At 38.4% G+C, this 22,225-nt stretch overlaps 2 protein-coding genes across 4 annotated transcripts in view; both read right to left on the bottom strand.

The window, feature by feature from the left end:
- Positions 1–273: 273 nt before the first annotated feature.
- LOC147873317 (uncharacterized) lies at positions 274–1,982 on the bottom strand. The gene is made up of 3 exons (XM_087351956.1): positions 1,500–1,982; positions 664–720; positions 274–447 (listed from the first exon to the last, which is right to left on the bottom strand). Exons 1-3 carry the CDS (start codon positions 1,707–1,709, stop codon positions 274–276), a joined length of 441 nt encoding a protein of 146 aa, XP_087208082.1. The 5' UTR covers positions 1,710–1,982.
- Positions 1,983–6,188: 4,206 nt separating this feature from the next.
- The window catches only part of Nrt (Neurotactin), a 60,784-nt gene continuing 44,747 nt past the window's right edge, over positions 6,189–22,225 (bottom strand). For all 3 annotated transcript variants that reach the window (XM_022063686.2, XM_022063685.2, XM_022063687.2), the window contains 5 exons: positions 20,566–20,704; positions 19,561–20,127; positions 17,827–18,158; positions 16,725–17,082; positions 6,189–14,765 (listed from right to left, as the gene is read on the bottom strand). In XM_022063686.2, the coding sequence (XP_021919378.1) occupies positions 14,579–14,765; positions 16,725–17,082; positions 17,827–18,158; positions 19,561–20,127; positions 20,566–20,704 (1,583 nt within the window). In that variant the 3' untranslated portion in view covers positions 6,189–14,578. The remainder of the gene's footprint in view (positions 14,766–16,724; positions 17,083–17,826; positions 18,159–19,560; positions 20,128–20,565; positions 20,705–22,225) is intronic.

Raw genomic sequence — 22,225 nt, 5'->3', positions numbered from 1 at the left:
ATGTGTTATTAGCTTTACAACGTTCTGCGATGTTACATTACTGAAATGAGAGCAATTACTCCAGCGTCTCTTATCATGACATTTTGCTTCGATGTGCGTATTTGTATTAAGATGGCTGTCTGCTGGGTTGTAGCGCCTTATGGTCTGCTATAAGTTTACTGAAGTTTTAGAGGTTCTTGCTGCCTCCGTCACCGAAGCAAGGACCTCTGAAACGTCTATAAACTTCTACCAGATTACACGGCGCTACAACCCAGAAGACAGCCATCTTCAGACTCACCGCCGTGAAAATCTTAAATCCTTCTTCTTCTCATTCTCCTTTTTCTCCTTCTTCTTCTTCGTCTCCTCCTCCTTATTCTTCTTCTTCTGCTTCCCATTTTCCTTCTTCTCCTTTTCTCCTTCTTCGTCTCCTCCTCCTTCTTCTTCTCCTTCCCATTTTCCTTCTCCTTTTCTCCTTCTTCTTCCCATTTTCCTTCTTCTCCTTTTCTCCTTCTTCTTCTCATTCTCCTTCTTCACCTTCCCATTTTCATTCTTCTCCTTTTCTCCTTCTTCTTCTCATTCTCCTTTTTCTCCTTCTTCTTCTTCGTCTCCTCCTCCTTATTCTTCTTCTTCTGCTTCCCATTTTCCTTCTTCTCCTTTTCTCCTTCTTCTTCCCATTTTCCTTCTTCTCCTTTTCTCCTTCTTCTTCTCATTCTCCTTTTTCTCCTTCTTCTTCTCCTTTTCTCCTTCTTCTTCTCCTTCTTCTTCTTCTTCTCATTCTATTTCTTATTCTTCTCCTTCTTCTTCTCATTCTCTTTCTTATTCTTCTCCGTCTCTCCTTCTTCTTCTAATTCTCCTTTTTCTCCTTCTTTTCCTTCCCATTTTCCTTCTTCTCCATTTATCCTTCTCATTCTCCTTCTTCTTCTTCGTCTCCTCCTCCTTCTTCTTCTCCTTCCCATTTTCCTTCTTCTCCTTTTCTCCTTCTTCTTCTCATTCTCCTTCTTCTCCTTCCCATTTTCCTTCTTCTCCATTTATCCTTCTCATTCTCCTTCTTCTTCTTCGTCTCCTCCTCCTTCTTCTTCTCCTTCCCATTTTCCTTCTTCTCCTTTTCTCCTTCTTCTTCTCCTTTTCTCCTTCTTCTTCTCCTTCTTCTTCTTCTTCTCATTCTATTTCTTATTCTTCTCCTTCTTCTTCTCATTCTCTTTCTTATTCTTCTCCGTCTCTCCTTCTTCTTCTAATTCTCCTTTTTCTCCTTCTTTTCCTTCCCATTTTCCTTCTTCTCCATTTATCCTTCTCATTCTCCTTCTTCTTCTTCGTCTCCTCCTCCTTCTTCTTCTCCTTCCCATTTTCCTTCTTCTCCTTTTCTCCTTCTTCTTCTCATTCTCCTTCTTCTCCTTCCCATTTTCCTTCTTCTCCTTTTCTCCTTCTTCTTCTCATTCTCCTTCTTCTCCTTCCCATTTTCCTTCTTCTCCTTTTCTCCTTCTTCTTCTCATTCTCCTTCTTCACCTTCCCATTTTCCTTCTTCTCCTTCTTCTTCTCATTCTCCTTTTTCTCCTTCTTCTTCTTCGTCTCCTCCTCCTTATTCTTCTTCTTCTGCTTCCCATTTTCCTTCTTCTCCTTTTCTCCTTCTTCGTCTCCTCCTCCTTCTTCTTCTCCTTCCCATTTTCCTTCTTCTCCTTTTCTCCTTCTTCTTCCCATTTTCCTTCTTCTCCTTTTCTCCTTCTTCTTCTCATTCTCCTTCTTCACCTTCCCATTTTCCTTCTTCTCCTTTTCTCCTTCTTCTTCTCATTCTCCTTTTTCTCCTTCTTCTTCTTCGTCTCCTCCTCCTTATTCTTCTGCTTCCCATTTTCCTTCTTCTCCTTTTCTCCTTCTTCTTCTCATTCTCCTTCTTCTCCTTCCCATTTTCCCTCTTCTCCTTTTCTCCTTCTTCTTTGATTCCCTTCCAAACTTTGAACCGTTTTGGGTATACTGTAGTGTTCCACATTAAAACATGTTATCATGCGACCTTTGATCTACAGATGCCCTCGATTTGTAAAATTACGAATGAAATTTGTTTAAATAACAGGCGTATTGTTTTATGGATACTTTTCTCTTAAATTAACAGGTCAAGCTTAAGAGAAATTGCATAGTTTTTTTTTAATACTGAAACGGAAAGGCGCCAAGACCAGAGATATCTGTTTCGGCGGGGGATATCACAAGAACAAAGGAAACGGAAAAAATTCTGTCCTGGGTTCGAGTCCTGTTGAAGATGCTGCCTGTAACTCGGTAACTAATCCCATCAGAAAGTTGATAAAAATCATATGAATATTATTTCGTCGTATGTATCCCAGCTGCAGTTTAAATGTTCAGTAGGACAAATTAGCTTACGATTTAACCCATGTTTGTGTGTCTTTACTATCTTAGAACCAAACACAAAATTGTAATTAAAATTTGTATGAGCATCACATTTAAATATTTTGCATTTCTTCTGTAAATAATACTAATGTGGAGGTTGTGCCAACTTTTGAGGCAGAAAAGCACTACAGTCAGTACAGCCAACTTACGCAGGGTTCTCAAATGTTGTATGGTAACAGTTTGGAAATATATCGAGCTTCGTGACAGTAATTTTTGACTATCGATCCGGTGATCGAGAAGGCGACGATTATCGAGAAATAATGCGACCGCCAAAGAACTCTCTCAACTACTGAACTTTTGAAGTTGCTGTATCGGCCTTAGCCCCATCTTGGTGAAATCAAGTCTTATTCGTCAAATTCCAAAAGGGAAATGAAGTTCATAATCTACTTCTGGTAACGTTCAGTTAAGAAAATTAGACTAATTATCCTCCGCTGAGGGAGAGCCCAACGTATTACATCTTTCAAAGAGTTTAACGATGTTACATGGAAGGTATGCAGATATTCAGCACTCCATATTTTGCTGTTTTTATTTATATTATTTAGTGTTCTGTCTGACGACAGGTCCATATGAACAGGATCCTTCCATCCTTTTCTCGGACTGGGACCTGTTCATATACGTTCTTGGCAGATGATCCAGAAGTGGTTTGCCATTGCCTTCTTCTGTGTGTGAATGGAGTAATTGTTGGGATGCCACGGAGGAAAACTCCGTGTTGCCTAGACCACGGCCTTGCCCAACACAAGTTATAAATTCGGGCACCGCCGGGAATCGAATCCGAGACCCCAGGATTACAAGGCCAGCGTTCTAACCGCTAGACCACCTCATCTTATTATTATTTAGTGTTCTGTCTGACGACAGGTCCATATGAACAGGATCCTTCCATCCTTTTCTCGGACTGGGACCTGTTCATATACGTTCTTGGCAGTTGATCCAGAAGTGGTTTGCCATTGCCTTCTTCTGTGTGTGAATGGAGTAATTGTTGGGATGCCACGGAGGAAAACTCCGTGTTGCCTAGACCACGGCCTTGCCCAACACAAGTTATAAATTCGGGCACCGCCAGGAAGCGAACCCGAGACCCCAGGATTACAAGGCCAGCGTTCTAACCGCTAGACCACCTCATCTTATTATTATTTAGTGTTCTGTCTGACGACAGGTCCATATGAACAGGATCCTTCCATCCTTTTCTCGGACTGGGACCTGTTCATATACGTTCTTGGCAGTTGATCCAGAAGTGGTTTGCCATTGCCTTCTTCTGTGTGTGAATGGAGTAATTGTTGGGATGCCACGGAGGAAAACTCCGTGTTGCCTAGACCACGGCCTTGCCCAACACAAGTTATAAATTCGGGCACCGCCAGGAAGCGAACCCGAGACCCCAGGATTACAAGGCCAGCGTTCTAACCGCTAGACCACCTCATCTTATTATTATTTAGTGTTCTGTCTGACGACAGGTCCATATGAACAGGATCCTTCCATCCTTTTCTCGGACTGGGACCTGTTCATATACGTTCTTGGCAGTTGATCCAGAAGTGGTTTGCCATTGCCTTCTTCTGTGTGTGAATGGAGTAATTGTTGGGATGCCACGGAGGAAAACTCCGTGTTGCCTAGACCACGGCCTTGCCCAACACAAGTTATAAATTCGGGCACCGCCGGGAATCGAATCCGAGACCCCCCAAGATTACAATACTAACATAACAATGCATTTTAATGATAGCTATAACAGCAACAATGATAGAACATAATTACAATTAACACGTCATTTGAAAATGTTTTAAAATTTAAGTGTCTGGGAACAACAATAACAAACAGAAATGAGGTCCGTTACGAAATTAAGAGTAGAATCATTGTTTTTATTCAATTCAAAAAGTAATCGTTTCGTTTGCTATCCAAAACACTAAAAGTCAGGATATATTAAACAATAATTTTGCCTGTTGTCTTGTCTGGATGTGAAACACGGCCTCTTAGATTACAATTATTTAAAAACAAGTTGCTCAGGAAGATATTTTGACCTAGGAGGGGTGTAATAAGTGGGGAATTAAGAATATCACATAACGAGGAGCTACGTAATTTGTACGAGTCACCTAGCATAATAAGGATAGGCTCCGATGGGCTGGATATGCAGCACGCATGGGGGAGGCAAGCGGTGAGTCCAGAGTTTTGGTGTGAAATCCTTCTGGAAAACGACCACTGGGAAGACCAAGAAGGAGACGGGAGGGTAATATCAAGATGGATCTTAGAGAGGTGGGCTGTGAGGATGGTAAATGGATGAAGTTGGATCAGGATCGTGTCCGGTGACGGGCTTTGCTGTTGTCGAAGTTGGACCTACAGTTCCGCTACCAGAAAGTTAGTTTGTTTAAAGAAAGTAAAATAGTTTTGTTATACAGATGATCTAGAAGTCGCCCAGCCCATATTAAAATATATGTTGTTAATTTTAATTCTTTATAATCGTCGAACACTTCCTGGCGTCTCGTTCTTCATTAGTTTGACAGAATTAGTTTAGGGACACATTTCGAGATTCTAGCGAGCCTAACAAATCGATAGTATATCGCCTGGTGAACAGTTTCCGTGACACAGGGAGATTATAGGACAAATCGTTCCGGTCGACCTTCGGTGTTAAATGTCGAAAGTTTGGAAGATATAAAACTTTCGCACACCTCGCCTAAAATCATTGAGAAAAATTTCTTTCCATTTTGGATTAATCTGCGAAAGTGTACATAGGCCTATAAAGATTTTAAAACTTGACAAGGAAAAACGACTTGAGTACTGACATGGTTTATATATTTCTTTCGAGGAGGGGGTTTAGACATTTTATACAAAAGTGTTCTGTAGTGATGAAGCATGGTTCCACCAAAGTGGATAGTTTAATAGCCAGCGGATAGAACGTTGGCCTTGTAATCCTGGGGTCTCGGGTTCGATTCCCGGCGGTGCCCGAATTTATAACTTGTGTTGGGCAAGGCCGTGGTCTAGGCAACACGGAGTTTTCCTCCGTGGCATCCCAACAATTACTCCATTCTCACACACAGAAGAAGGCAATGGCAAACCACTCCTGGATCATCTGCCAAGAACGTATATGAACAGGTCCCAGTCCGAGAAAAGGATGGAAGGATCCTGTTCATATGGACCTGTCGTCAGACAAAACACTAAATAAAATAAAATATAATATTACCCATCTTTTGTATAAATGTGGAACTTGGTCTCTTGCATTAAGGGAAGAACACAGATTGAGGCTGTTTGAGATCAAAGTGCTAAGAAGAATATTTAATCGTAAGAGAGGTTAAATGGAAAGATGTTGTTCGCGAGTTAAGTTGACTATAAAATTCTTAACTCACAAGTTCCATATGCCATTTTGGTATTACCAAAAAACAGTAAATTAGTAAGTGAAATTTTACGGTGACCTCCAATGACATAATGTCCATACAAAATTTTATAAAAATTTGTCCAGGGCTCTGTAGTTCCATCACGTGCACAGACTGAAGGTCAGCCCTAGATGCACATATTCCGTGCCCACTTCGTAAATGAAACAGAAAAAACCCTGTGAATATTAGTTTTAATTAAAAGTTTGATAGTACAAGATGTAATTATTAGTTATAATTAATACGTATTACTTTTCAAATTCTAATTATGGCGCACAGAATATGAATTACATATTCTGTATGAGTCACCTACATTCCGATTCAGTGGGTATAGGGGCTATTGACCTGGGGAAATATGACCATCTACTCCCTCCCAACCATCGCAGTGGATAAGATTTGACGAGACTTGAAGTCCGTGCCCCCATGGCACAAAACTTCGCTCTCATCAGCTGTTTACAAAATGAAGTATGATAATTTGTGCAGAGTATATTTCTGAGATCACATTTGGTACAGTTTCGTGTTACTACATTTTACAACAGTTACAGCATGAGAAATAAAAAACGAGTTATGTTTCTACACTGAGAGCTGATAAGACACATTAAGATCAACAGTTTGTTCAACTGTTCTGATATCCTCCCTAGAAAGAGGCGTTTGCAAACGTAGTTTATAAATATACTCTCTCGAATATTATCAGCGTAACATTTAATTCCTGAATTATGTTTTGTACAATCATACTGCAAAAGACAGGTTTAAATTAAGATTATCTAAGATTCTGTAGAATGAGAGACCTGATTACAAAATTGTCATACAAAAATAAAATCCATAAATATTGGTATTTAAAACACGATATAGTTTTTAAATTAATTTTTCAAAACAGTATTAGTTTTTCTTGGTTTGAAATTAATTTTCGTAATTAAAGAAATGTTTCATAAACACTAATAAACTGAGTTCTAGGTATCTAGAAACTTTACACTTACCATATTCATTGGGTTTCTAAATTTATTTACAATTTCTTTTCTACAATGTTTAAAAAACGCACATTTTATTTCAGAAGTTATTTTCTGTTTGTAACAGTCAATTACAACTACAATAATTGGAATCAGTAGCATAATTTTTGATACGATAAATAATTAAAATTAAATTATTTGGTTATTCCGTCAAAATCACAATGTATTTAAAATAAGATAATTAAAATAATTAAAATATCATTCTGTGTTCCATATCGAATAATCGATTTACAATTGGAACAGTTACAACATGTTTCGGTTTTATTAAACCATCATTAGGTGTAAAATTATATTAAATTTAAAACTCAATTACAATTTTTTACAATTTTTCGTAGTGTAGTTTTTTGGAGGTCGTGTCCAGATATTTCTATATAATGGATCAACTTTATTGTTTGAAGTGATGCTGTGTTGTCTACTATTTCATCTCTGACCGATGTAAACATCAAAAGCATCACTTCAAACAATAAAGTTGATCCATTATATGAAAATATCTGGACACGACCTCCAAAAAAACTACACTACGAAAAATTGTAAAAAATTGTAATTGAGTTTTAAATTTAATATAATTTTACACCTGATAATGGTTTTAATAAAACCGAAACATGTTGTAACTGTTCCAATTGTAAATCGATTATTCGATATGGAACACAGAATGATATTTTAATTATCTTATTTTAAATACATTGTGATTTGACGGAATAACCAAATAATTTAATTTTAATTTAATAAATCACAATATGACGCAACTACACTATTTTACGATAAATAATACAAAAAAATAAAAAAATTCCTTATAGGAATTTGATTTTGTGGTTTTGAACTGTTTTTCATTTCTTTATAAGAAAGTCTGTTAGTAATTTGTCTGCCTACGTGAGACTTATGGCTTAGAAGCTGTCATTTATAAATCCCTTCACTTCCCAGCGTTAGTACTTCAGCTCCGAAGATGGAGACAGTAGGTTTCTCTAGAATACTAGCATCGATCAATAAGTCTACATAATGCCAAAATCTAGAAAATTATCATCAACCTTCGTGGTCTAATGATTATCGAAGTACAATCCTAGGTTTGATACTGTCTATAGTTACGAGACACGAAAATGAAACAAAGAATTTTTGATGGAGTAACAAAGCAGATACCGCTCTCAAAACATCTTTATATATATATATAAAATATAATATAATGAAGACATCTCGACTACACAACAGACAAAATTGACTCCAATTCCTAAAGAATCTTAGATAATCACATGTCAATTTAAACTTATTTACCCATTTATATAAATATTAGATATATTCTAAAGCTGTACATTTTTATGTGATCCACTCATACAAAAACCCGCCTTTTAAAAAACTTTTAAAAGAAATCAGTCAAATTTTAGCTAAGTATCGACTACACATTACAGTATGAACATACAAAATTATTTTGAAGCAATTTTACAATACGTTTATCAAAAGATTAAATAATTATGTTCAGTGATATAAATTACACACTAATAAGATTAGGACATATAATACATAATTCTGTCCTAGTCTCAAAATTCTCAATATAGATATCAAATAGGTATATTTTAAATTCAGCTTCTCTCTTTATAGCCATAATTAAATGTAACATTTATACGGACATTTCACAGTCACTCCACAAATTGAACCTCAATTAGACCAGTCGTTTGTTATTTTACCATTTCTGGTGTGGAGTAAGTAGTTAATCGGAGTACAGACGTTTTAGTATCTTTTTTTTGGTTTTATAGCGATGTGAACGATAAGCAGAACGGTAAGATATGATACAGTTTTTTGCGCTGTACAATTGAATTTCCTCGAAGTCGTCAGCATCTTTGTAGTGCATAGTTTTCTTTAAAAAACACTAAGAAAAATCCCGTATATTTTTAAATTTCAAATTAATGCATCAACCTGAACGTTAATGTTTAAAACAAGTCGGAGGAGCTATAAATGATTGTACATGTAATTAATCACCAACATCAGTGAAGGGCACATCTTAACTTAAACACTTTTCATACTAAGTTGAAAACAATAAAAATTAATAAATAACTTTATTTAAAAAAAAACATTGTAACTTATTTATTTATATTGTAAATTTGATCGCTAACTTCACTTTCCACAGATCGAGATTGTTTTGTGCCAATCAAAATTTTTTCCGACGGACATACTATAAGCCTATAAAGGGCATTGAAGGGTTAGGTAGCTCTCAAATGACTTAAGTTCCCTCTTAAATGAATGGTACTGTAACTAAAAAGACTATAAAAATGACGCCATCATAATTGAAAAACTTACGTAATGTGAGTCATGTTGTGTGACGTAGCGTTTTTCACAAATAAAAGTGAAATCATTTTGAATACAAAACTGGTATTGAAAAATCAAGATTGGAATTTTTGTTTTCCTTTGGACTGAAGAACCAGACAGCAAAATCTGCACAGAGAATTAATTTATTGCTAACTGAACTACGTAATTCTACGAAAAATTAAATATGAGATTAAAGAACTGACAATTCATTTGATATCCTCTGCTTTTTACGTTAATTAACCTTTCTTTGTTTTAATTCCCTGAATCTGAAATGTAAGATATTAGATACCTACGGAATTGTGATTCTGAAATATACATTTCTTTTTCAGTTTTCTGAAACAGTGGAGGAAGTCCCAGACGAGACTCCGAAAGAGGAAGGCGACACAATTAATTCTTTCCAGTCTTGCTTAATCATTCACTTTTCATAGTTTACGCATCTCAGTGCTTTCCAATTTCAATACATCACACAATTTTCTATATACACAATTAGCGATTAACAAACTCCCTTTAGCACAAGTCTTGAAAATACGACATTCTCTCCCGTCATTTGTGCGTCGATATGTGAAGCACGCGTTAACTTGGTTAACGCTTTAGTCTAATTCAACATATTTTTTGCGTTACAAATACAATGCTACGTTAACAACATAAATAAGCCATTATATCAACAGCTGTACAAAAATTGTCAGGACAAGATGTCTTGGTCCAGATTTCTAAAGTCTTTCTACGTTTTAATTTTGGAAGTTGTCTATTTGTGAACAGTGTTGACTGAGCTTTCAAACTGTGTAACTTAATATTTTATACAAATAAAGATGGCTGTCTTCTGAGCTGTGTATTGTGGCAAACGTTTATGACTTCTCAGAGATTACCTGCTGCCTCCATCATTAGGGTAATCATTCTGATGATGGATGTAGCACGAACCTCTAAAATATTATTAAAATTCTACCAGACTGTTGGATTCTGACGATGGTATGATACAGAGTTACTGGGTTTTTCAAGTTTGTCCATCGTCCAAGGTTAAAATGCACACGATATTTCGAAAAAAGGGTACGTTTTCGTCTTCGGGTGTATGGGGCAGGACACCTACTCTGTTGAGTCTGATAAAAAGAGCTAGTCTGAATCACTGGTCGAGTTATTTCCTATTTTTAACCACTGAGTTAAGTTCCAGAAATACGAAACTGTGTAACTGAGACTTAGAGGAGTTTTTCACTTTTATTTAAGAGCCGTCAAGGTTCAAATTTAAAAGGAAGGATTCAGAATTGAAAAATCCAATGTCCGATATTAACGTTTTCTCTCAAACCATTCTTAAACGTGTGTCTCGTAAGTCTTTGAAGCTGAAGGCAATCTAATATTTAAGAATTCAGCCCATTTCACAAATAAAAGACAACCCAAAAGCCTTACAAAGATCAATCAGTTAATGCTGTTTAAGTAAATAATCACTATTTATTCTGAGAATCATATGAAATCGACGATATACTTTATATACAAAATGCAGAATTATAATGAGCTAATAATTTACCCTTGTTAAAATTTTCATATAAAATCTGGTATAAACACCAGCAAATTACTACTTTGATCCAATATTTTTTTTTTGGCAAACAAACGTCAGTTAATTCATCACTGTTCACAAAATATCTGTATATCAATTCTAACCAAAGGTATTCCAAAAATATTTTAAAAATGACAGCTCTCATAAACACATAAAAATCACATATTACAAGTTACATATTTCCAAATATAAAGCACTCAAGACACACACACATATATTTTATATCCAACAGAACATTTACAGTTCCTCTCGATAATATTTACGGACTTACGCACGCTCTCGAGCAGAACGGAAGATACTGTTCACATTTGTATTCAATCAGTTCTTGAGGTCTTGTAACGCGGGACCACCATGCACCAGGTACATTGATTCGATTCAGTTACGGGTTAGTATTCTCATTACGCCAAACGTTAATCATAATCCAGTGATTTCATATTACACTGCAAATTTCAGCTACTTGCATGTGTTAGAGAAATGGACGCGAGGTTGAAGCTTTCCGTCTTCTGGGTTGTTGCGCCGTGTAGTCTGGTCGATGTCCACCGACGTTTCAGAGGTCATACTGCCTCCGTCATCAGGGCGATTCATCTACACGGCGCAACAACCCAGAAGACAGAAATCTTCACAATCACCGCTGCGAAAACCTCAAATCTGACAAGAGGTTAGTTCCATCTTTCAATGCGACAGAAATTATAAGATTAAAACAGGGCAAAGAAACCTATCGACAAGCAGAGCATCTTTTAAATTTAAATGAAAGAAACCTGGCTGACATAGATTCAGTTAACAACCATTAAAACAAAATATAATTTAAACCTTTACATGCTAGACATCCGATACCTCACTTGAAAACTCTAAACCCTGTGAGATCTTATAGTCGGCGCAGTGATTTTTGGCCGGTGTAGCTGGCGGACGGGCCTACTCTGTGTACCTGAGGTGGCACGGTCAACGTATTTCTTTTGTTTGGGCGTTCAGTCCGATAAGCTCCTCGGTGCAGTCAGCATTATACTATCGCACAAGAGACTCGCTCCTAGCGTTCCCCTTGAAAATTCCACCGGCCAAAAACTACTGCGCGGAATATACCTGTCAGTGAAAGAATGTATTATACCTCGCCATCTGTTGGCAATCATACCTTTTTTAATATAAAAATATATATATGATATGATGAAATATTCTAATAGATTTCTTTAAACTAAATTCAGCACTGAAAAGCGTCAATTTAGGTATCACTTGCTTGTAATGAAATTTAAATATGTGCAGTACCAAACTCCAAATTTTGACAAAAAAATAAATTTATCTGTAAGTTCAGGTTACCAAATCTTTATCAGAATGTGACATTTTATTGTTTATGCAACCATTACTTTTCTTTGTCATAAAACCAAACATTTTAAAACCATCTGCGAGCAACATTTTTCTGAAGCCCCACAGCCAAATCCAGGCCTCAAGCTAAATGGTAAAATTCTTGAGGGTTTATTTAACAATGCCTTTCCAAATGCATGGGGTATTGGATTACAGAGCTTCAGTGTGGAATTATGAATTGGGAAGGTTGTGGAAGAAATATACCTGTCGGGACAGCCAAATCAAGTTCAGGACCTCCCAAACACGAAGCAGGAATGCTAACCACTAAAACCTGGTATCTTTACTTACCAGAATACAAATCTATGTTTCTGTAAGGGAATAATATGATAATGCTTACTATTATCACATTTATAATTTTATGGGCACAAGAACGGTAATGAGATATTTGGCACTGTTTATTTGCTATAAGCTTCAGAATACCAAATTGCTTAATTTCAAAAATTGTAATAAACAAAACCTAAATTATTTTAATTATTTATAAATATAGCTTTATCCTTGTAAAATCAGCCCACGGATCATATGTGATCATCACTAATTTTCACTACAAAAACAGCAAGATAAAATAAATATAAATATTATCCAAGTAACCAATATCAGAGATCAGACTTTCCTTTTTCTTGTAGAATTGTATGAAATCTATTACTAACGAAATCTGCCTTTGTCTCACATCTTTTGTGGTCAGTAGTACCACCATAAAGCATTTTTTCAGCCTGTTTATCTACCAGTTAACTAACAAGTTAACAAACGTACTTACTAAGTGTGACCACACTGCCGTATGCTACTGACACACGTTTAACAGTGCTTCTGGACTAAAATATTGAAATACTTGTACTTCAGTGCTATATCCCCATTAACCTTAACCTTTATCAGCCGTGCATCGTGGCGTATGTGCAGTCACATTGGATGTGTGTTGCGACTTCAAGTTTGGACGGCAGTCCTGCAGTACAAGGTCTTTAAATTCCGTTCCCATACGATCAAGGTAAAATTTACTCCTGATCCCCTGATTCTATAAAATGTTTCCTTAATTTGTTACAAAACAAAACTCAATGAGCGTAATTTTATAAGATTTGGTCCGTAATGAATAAAAATAGGTTATGGCAAATATCTTAAACAATACTAAATTCTTCTTGGGCTACCAGCCGTGTCAGGTTGTTGGAAGAAACACCCAACGTTCCTAGAACCATCTTCGTCCTCGGTACCGAACTTCAGCGTCCGAGGACAAGGACGAAGATGGTTCTCGAAATGCTGACACGGCCGGTAGCCCGAGAAGCTTCTATGCTTATCTCTTTCACACTGATGGTTACCAACATTTAACTATTCGCTGGAATTATTTCTGTTATTGATTTCTGGAGCTGATGGACATTTAACACATTATTTTAATTACTATAAGAGTATTTAGATAAGATTCATCTATGTAAGATCTGACTGTTTACTCCACACATGCTATCATTTATAAAAAAGTGGTGCTCGGTTAGAAGGTTCGTTATAAAATTTACAGATATTTTCCATACTCTTTTGTACAATTTTGTTTGTCACTGTTTCTAAACAAAATATAAATTTATTTGTGGCATTGAGATAATGTTTTATATGAAATTGATAATTTGAACAACTATATTTAAATAACCTGGAAGATGAGAATCGAGGAGGCCGCGGACCGAATACGGACCGGACAGCCATAGAAGAAGAAGAATATATTTAAATAACCACGTCATGATATAGTTCTAATTAGAAAGTCATATAAGAAAGCCGAATGTTTGGTGAGAAGGCAAGTTGAATTTAATTTCAAACAACACAGTTGTCCGACTGAAATCCAAACATTTATATTACGTTAATACGTCTCTCTCTACGAAAATACACTGCTCTTAGGAAGCTCTGTGATTTGGAAAGCAAAAATAATTCTGAACGTGAAAACTGACCATAAAGTTAAACGAACTGCAAGCCTATAAGCATAGCCCCTCTGTAGTATTGTGTAGGACTGCATAATCCCAACTCCAAAAGTAATTTTTTTTTATAAAACACATTTTTACGAGTGCCGAGATGTAAACAAATCACTTGAACGTTCGGTGGATGTGGTACATAAATACTTACTTATGGCTTCAGCTACAGGAGGTGGAAGGTCTCCCCGTGAAATCTCGGTGATGTTGGCATAACCGATATAAACGCGATCCTCCTCGATATTATATTAAATTAAACATCCAAAGTTTTGACCTATTGGGCCTTTTGGTGTTTGCGTTACACACCCCATGAGCCAGGAAGGACCACCATCATATGATCATATGTCTTCAGGCACACGAGGGCCATTTCAGACATCTCTCGTTAACAGTATGCGATCCCATTACTGTCTTCTTATACGACGCTAAACATTACGTCCCATTTCCACTGAAAGCCTTCGTCTTAGTTTGCTACGCTGATCCCGTACTTTGAACGGTGGTATTCACTACTGAAACACTCAGTACAAAAAACTTAGTAAACAAAGATGCAATCCTTCATTACAAAATCTAAAATATGCTAATTTGCCAGAGAGTCTGGGCTCGCGTCATCGTTCCCTACGGTTATCCGATCAACTACGTACTGTTGCATGTAGGCCCTTTGCTGACACATATTCCATCAGTACCTTCCGTTAGCTGCAGCGCATTCTCTTCAACTGCGTTTCAAACACTTCAGTCAATTCTCCCGTGTCTGGGTACAATGTCATTAGCAAACCAAACACCACAGTTGGAGGTGTCCTTGAAGGGCGTAATACCCTGGTCAATCATAAAAACCTGATTACCGCCAACTGACTCCAAGTCCATCAATTCTCCATACCGCACAAAATTGAAGAACAGCGTCTGTATCGACCTCACATATCTGCAAGAAAACGGGTTAAGAAAATCATAAAACAATGTCACTGATCGAAACTAATAGCTTTTTTTTTTTTGGGGGGGGGGGGGGTCTTCTGTTACAAATGGAACTTGAATATTCTGTTGCTGTTCTCTCCACTGTACTTACGAAAAAACCTTATTTGAGCAATTGTATTTATCAATAATTCTACTTATCACACCACATTACAGAGCGCATATGTATGGGTTTAATCCTGGCATCTGCAGTTTTTTTGACATAAATACGTCTATAAGGAAGGGTCATTTGGCAAAAATGTGTTATGAAAAAGTGTTACAAAAAAGGGAAACGAAAAAGTGTAACTTCATTGTTTTGTTACCTAGGAAACGTAATCTGTTTACTCGGTATTGTTGTTACCTATAAAACATTACATTACATTACATTCAGCTACCACAGACCCATCTTAAGCGTAACTAATTCAAGTTGAATAAGCAATGTCTTAATCAAACTTATCTCAATTGTAAAGCATGTATAAAGGAAATATTTAGAATAAAGCCAATATATAAACTTCCTTTCCGTATAGACGTATTTACGTCAAATTCTCCGGAACCGTGGTTCCACTATCACTTTTTCTTTTGCCGACTATGTTGTATTCACACGCAATTAAATAACTTGGATCGTCACTGATATCTCACAGGACAAAAATATGAATTTATATACCTGCGATTCGACCTACAGTGATGTACGGAGCCGAGACCTTGGTACTAATGAATGCTGACGAAATTTCCCTCAACATCTGGGAGAGGAAGATCTTGAGAAAAATATATGGACCATAAAGAACTTTATGATACGTAAAGGTTACCAGACTTGGTTACAGAAATTAAGACAGAGAATACCAGCCAACAGACTAATTAAGAGGGAAGGAGAAAAACTGGGAGACCAAGGATAAGATGGCTGGGTGATGTGGAAGAGGATATCAGGAAGATGGGCGTTAGAGGACGGCGGAGTACAGATCAGAAAGGATAAAACTTTTTGGAAAGGCCAAGGCCCTACAAAGGGGCTGTAGTTCCAAGGCGTAGTAGTAGTGATATTCACACAAATACTAACTAAAATTTTGATCTAGTATATTATTCAACTGCCTGTTTCAAAACTTCCATGCGGAACTCACACCAACTAGAAATGGATCTCAAAATATGCAGAACATAATAATCAAGAGACAACACATAATTGTCGCTCGTCTGTAAAGCACTTGCAATCTGGCAACTCTTCGTCAAAGAGCGATAGGTAATCATCAGTATTACTGTTCGCATTATCGCTGCATTACGCATTCCGTATTGTCAAGGGTAGATGCGCGAGACAGGCAGGTATTTCTTTTATTTTTCCCACAATTTATTGTTTTATGGCATTCTGATTTAAAATTTCCATGTTTGAATCTGGCTATAGAAAAACATATTTATTTAAAAAAAAATATACTTTAGAAGGGTTTTTGTTCTGTAAAACACACCAGTTACTTAATCAAAATACGATTTGGAATATTATCTCTTAAAATGACTGTTTTGAAGGCCTAGAACCTTCAATAAGATTTTCAAAATCCCTAAGCCTCAATTAGAGACCAAACACAATGCTGAGATGAAGCAACTTCATCCTAAGAATCCGCTCTTCAGATCCTTGAATCAGATGATCGGGATGAAGTCGCTTCGCTTTTCTATATTAAGTTACAAGAACAACAAAAAAAGAAAGAAAGAGGCTGTGAGACCAAACTTTGAGGCTGCATCTGACATTTATCGTACTTATGGATATCGTGCATAGAAACGGATCGCTACAGGCTATATGAATTTAGTTATCTTTAGCCTCGCCATATGAACCGAAGCATCTGGAAGGAAACGGGTGTCAATAGTTTTTCTTAGACCTTGTTTAATTTTAAGTTCGAGGCTTGAAGTGTTCCTCAACTGATTAACAAATAAAATAATTGTTTTCTGTAAATCATACCTTTCCTGTGATGGAGTCTGTGGCTCATACAGGCCCAAAATTGCTTCCACATCCACTGAAACGTCAGCCAATTTCTCTGGGCCGATGCCGGGGTTATCCCTCGTGTGGTTTACGAGATAGAAGGGGATGGCCTTGCCCTGCTGACTCTGCGATAGGTAGAGCAGTGGACAAACTGTTCGGATGTCTGAGATCATGGCCACTAACCCTGGCCAGTCGGCCCCATACCTCTGCAGTGCTTCGCCTGTCAGGTTCTTGGTGCCCACAACACTCGACCTCACATAATTGACAACAGTCTCTCCTGTCCAATTTTCATTCTGTGAGCGCAGTTTCGGAGGAATGTCTGCATGGACGGTGGAGCCTGTAAATACACGAAAGATTATAAAGTGAAGCTTTCACGGCGACTGAAGTTGGTCAAAGACTCTCGGGTTACAAGCCGCGTCAGGTGGCCGAACGGTGAGCAGAGAGAAGGTCGAGATGCATGACCCAAAGAGAATACTGAAATTTCCATCCGACATTTCTTAACCTAAAATCCTGCCTATTTCTTTTGTTTGGCGAATTCCGTAGCTGAGAGTTTGACTGGTCAGGGCTCTTCGCCGCGGCACATCAACAGGCAATCTAGTTTTGGATTTCGTTGTGGACCGACAGAAAATTTCTGTGGCTCCACATTTAGACACAACATCATTATCCAACCGAACAAATGTATAAGGTTCTAAAAGCTGGCAGATACTTTTATAGAAAGGCCGCGTCTCAAACTGAGCTAAACTGTTTATTAAACAGTCCTTTTCTGAATACACTAAACACCTAATTATCCATGTGTGGATTAATCTGGTTTGTGGATTAACCATGCATATCTCTGGGCATGAATTCTTTTTACAACAGACATCTGAACTATGTTTCTGACCTTTTCATGCTATTCTATCCACCAAGGGGTAGGAGGCTTAAGCCAGAAACAATTTTAACTTCAAGGCATATTTTCCCTCAAAATGTCCGCAGATATCACACAGAGGTTTTACACAAATATCTGTGATGTAAATACAGTGAATATAATTTCTGAAATCACAGTACATCTTATACACCAGTATTCGTAAATCACTATTCTTACCCATGACGAGATTTGCGTGAAGTCCGTTTGACTTCCAGGCATCAGACACATGCTCCTGAAGAAACTTGCCATCCAGGACAAGCCACTGGTGCTTGGCAAATGATCCTTCGTCATCTCTCTGAGGCAGGTCCTGCAGTGGGTGTCTCCAGGGCTCAGGCACAGCATCCAGAAGCTCTTCTGCGTCTATGTTACGTAGGCACTCCACGTCTTCCCCGCACTCTAGGGATTCGACGAACTGCGCATTGTCCCTTTCAGATTCCATCAACTCCTTACCGGGGAGTATGCTCGCACCACTGGACACCCAGGCATTTTTGAACAGTCCCTTGGACTCTCTGCAGACCATTTTATATATGTCAGTACATCGGACAGAGTAAGACTTGGAACAAGTTACAAATAATGTGGAGAAAAATAGTTTATCCTTGTCAAGCAAACTCAATCCTACATTTCTTAGATCATTTTAGTATATTAAGCATAATCTTAAATTTTACACAGCGACAGTCCGAAGAAAACCACAGACGAGGAGCAAGATTAGTACTGCAAATTCTAACAAGTGATTGTACCCCTGCCTGAAATGATGATAATTACAGCATGTTAAGTGCCAGACTCCCTACTTAATGGTACCTGGACCTTGTCGTGGTGGTGGGGCTTGAGTACCTCAGTGACCTCAAGAGCTACTTGTAGGGCCTCCCTAGCCAGATTGGTCGAGGGGGAGAGGTCAGACTAAGACAGGTAACCTGGTCCTCCAGGTTGGGGGTTGGTCGCAAGGCTAACAACCTCGCGCCGTAAAAAGGAAGACGTTTTGAAACCTCGATCAAAGCCTCGGACAGACGGACCTAACGGAGGACCGAATGGAAGAGGAGAATTGAGGAGGCCATGGACCGAATACGGACCGGAGAGCCATAGAATAAGAAGAAGATGCCAGACTAAAATATTAATTTGAGTGTTTGGTAATTCACTTTTTTTCCTGGAATCAACCCTCCTGAAGCACTTAACCTTCATTATCTGTGCATCATTGCAGGAATGAAATTCAGCCAGTTGCGCACTAAACTGTTAAGCTTGGAGCTAAATTCCTATCAGCAGTCCAATAGGATCGGACTCCTTGCAACCATACAATAACGGTCAAATAGGAAGTAAATATAAGTTGCCGATAATGCTTCATCTGATGAAATAATAAAGAGACAGCATATATTGAATTTCTGACAAATGTGGTACACCACTGAACAAGTTGAGAAAGCGATGAAGGAATGTTTCATCACCAAACAACTAATAACTAAACACAAATGATTTCAAAAACAATTACACTTCTATCTCTTCATCAGTAAACTATGCATGATCAACAGCCATGGAAATTAAACTCTCGGCTTAGAAGTCTGAGCTCGCTTTTGGCTTTTGTAGGTAGCGAGGACAAATATCGTGAAGCAAGTCATATGTATAAACGGTCAATGCAGTGCGAAGAGGGTTCCCAGGGGTTCTCTTCAGAGAAGAAAAGATTAATGTAAACATAGGATAAGGAGTGACGTTTAACTGGAGTCTTGGAATTTACATAATTTCTGCAACCATTTTTTAAGGACCCGTTAAAATATCTGACGCAATATTTGAACAACGTCTGTTCAGTCTCGTCTTGTGGTAAAATACGCGCGAGTCGTTATTATACCTAATTTTAACTGATGACATATTACATGTTACTTCCAGGGTGACAAACTCATATTATGATTCATGTATTGGTATTCTTACCTTGAGGCAGTGAGAGCAGTGACTAGTGTTCCTCCAGCTCTGTGTCCCAGGAGAGTCACTGATTTCTTATCACCGCCAAAGTGTTCAATATTCAGCTGAACCCACTTCAGCGCCATGACGATGTCTGAGAGCCCATAATTCCCCGATGTTGGCGGATGAATATCTCTCTTTATAGCTTCTGCAGCAAGGAACCCCAGAATCCCTAACCTAAAATTGGGACGCACAAAGACAACGTCTTGTGCTCTAGCCAGACTCGCACTTGCTTGCAGTGCTCCTGGCGAACCTCCGCTGAGGGACTGTGCCCCAATGAGAACTACAACGGGAAGCGGGTTGAGGTAGGGGACCTGCGGAGTGAAGACGTCAAGAGTGAGGCAGTCCTCGGCACCGTCCAACCTACTGCTGGAGTAAATTTGCCAGCACGCTGGAGTAGCATTGTGAACAGGAAGAACTCCAACCCAGCAGCTCTCTAGGCTGTCAAGAGCTTTAGCGGGTTTCCACCGCCTCTCCCTAACTGGGGAAACAGCATAGGGGATTCCTCTGAAGGCAAATGCTCCGTCCTCCACCAAACTGTAAGAGAAACACTCGGTTCTGACAGACGTTATCCTCTCGGCCTCGCCGATTCACAAATTATAAAGCGTGTAACGTAATTTTCGCTCCCATCCTGTTACTTCCTCTCTTTCATATCGAAATACACTCGTTACCACGCTGTTCCCAAACACACTCAATCCGTGTTCTTATTTTAGTAATTTTAGGATGCACACACATCTCGTCATTCCATCCATGTCATCATTTTTCCCAGTTCCCATATCTCCTGTACAACGGACTCCTGATTCACCTCATTATGGTATTTCTGTTGGCCGCGGGCAACGCTTCGGCCGGGACTCGACACCACTCTGCTTACTGACTGATGACGTAAACAAATACTGGTTTTCTTCAGTTTTCTGAATCCATATAAGGATTTATCCTTACTGAAGTAAGAAATTTCAAGTGCCACGTGATACTCACCCTTCGACAGGCCCGCAAGCCGTGTAGGCGATCTTGAAGTGCTCGTCCACGATGGGTGAAGGGGCCATCTCATTACGGGACCCAAAGGGGGCGATGGCAATAATGATGATTAACAAAATCAGAAATATCACACTGCCACCTACAACAAATTTTAAGCACAGAACTAAAGGAAAGACAACATACAAGACTGGTTTCAAGAGGTGCCCGATTCATAACGTAGCTGGGCTACTGGGTAACGTGAGGTAATATTTCGTCTCAAAGTGAAAGCTGGAGTGGTTACTTGAAACACGTCGCTTCTGTTTCCTTTAAAACTCTTTCCAATTAGTCATAGGCACTACCCATAAAATAATCTGTGTTAATATTTTCTCGAAATATTTGCGACCCTATTCAATTCTTACAGTATTTTTAACCCTTGACAGTGATTGAAACAAATTCCTATGCATAGAAATTAAATGTGTATAACACATGCAGGGGTCCGCAGTGGCCGTGCGGGAATTGTGCCGCTTGGTCGCTGGGACCGTGGGTTCGAATCCCACTCAAGGCATGGATGTTTGTCCGCGTTTTTCTGTGTTGTGCTGTCCTGTGTACAGGTAGAGACCTTGCAACGGGCCGATCCCTCGTCCAAGGAGTCCTACCGAATGTCTAATTGATCAAGCCAACGAAAAGTTGGGACTCGCAGTGCTCAGGCACTTGAAGAATGGGTCGTTCCCAGTATCCCCAGTACAACACATGCAATTCAGAACTTCATCTTTAAATAAATTACTTTTCGATATTCCAGTGATTTACGTTTTTTTTTCCTTTCATGTTCTACCGTTCCTTATTTTTCTGTAAATTTTTGTCTTTTGTGGTGTACATACAATTTTAAAGTTAAAAAATTAATTGCTATTACAAACATACGAAAAATATATGAAGAAAGCACTGGATTTCAGGTGGACTCTGGAATTATGTTATTTTCCTTGTTGTTGCATCATAAACACCATTATCGTTACTGTCAATATGACAACGCTCACGAAAATTAATTCCAAAAGAACTGACGTTGAAACGTACTGACCAAAACCTTAAAAATCAATCCAAAGCCTGTTTTAAAATATGTGATAACATTTAGGAAGGAGGATGACGATCTGATATAGCCGGAAGTAATTACGAGTTCTTTAATTACACCATACATAATAGCTGATGCCTTCCTCTAAACACTTTCAGTCTGTTCATAGCAATCATCGATCCAACAAACATTTCATAGATGTACGTATATTATCTTCCATTTCCATTTCAGACTCGTCCTACCAAGTTTAAACTCAGTTTTCTCCGAAATGAGTGATTATAATTTGAAGAAACTCCGCAGACACAACGTACTACTCGAGCCGTTTGTTTTCGTTTGATTTTCTACAATACCGAACAGCAGACGTTCATCATCGAAGATAACGTGAAAGCCCACAAAAGGTCAGAAGAGGTAAAGAATGGCACAAAGTTGGAACGGACAGGCAAGGCACACAATTTCAATTCTAGTCAATAAATTTCACAAGACAGGATCAGTACTGGACGATTACTCGGTAAGAATACGGGATTGTACGAAGTTTATGCTGAAACGATGTCATGTTGACGTTGTGACAGCGCGTTTCTGGGTTCGAATTTCAGGGCGAGATGCCAAGGCGTGGAGGCA

The sequence above is a fragment of the Zootermopsis nevadensis genome, unplaced genomic scaffold, assembly GCF_977971745.1.
Source record: "Zootermopsis nevadensis isolate Lab colony 2312 unplaced genomic scaffold, Znev_1.0 Znev_ptg000020l, whole genome shotgun sequence".
In the NCBI taxonomy this organism is placed as follows: Eukaryota; Metazoa; Arthropoda; class Insecta; order Blattodea; family Termopsidae; genus Zootermopsis; species Zootermopsis nevadensis.
This window is presented reverse-complemented; position numbering and strand designations above follow the sequence as displayed.

Bases quoted from the DNA above. Each gene is read 5' to 3' on its own strand.
- LOC147873317 (XM_087351956.1), bottom strand. From the start codon at position 1,709: ATGAGAAGAAGAAGGAGAAAAGGAGAAGAAGGAAAATGGGAAGAAGAA. The intron at 721-1,499 runs AGAAGGAAAATG...GAAGAAGAAGGA, and splicing joins GAATGAGAAGAAGAAGGAGA to GAAAAGGAGAAGAAGAAGGA. The intron at 448-663 runs AGAAGGAAAATG...AGAAGAAGGAGA, and splicing joins AGAAGAAGGAGAAAAGGAGA to AAAGGAGAAGGAAAATGGGA.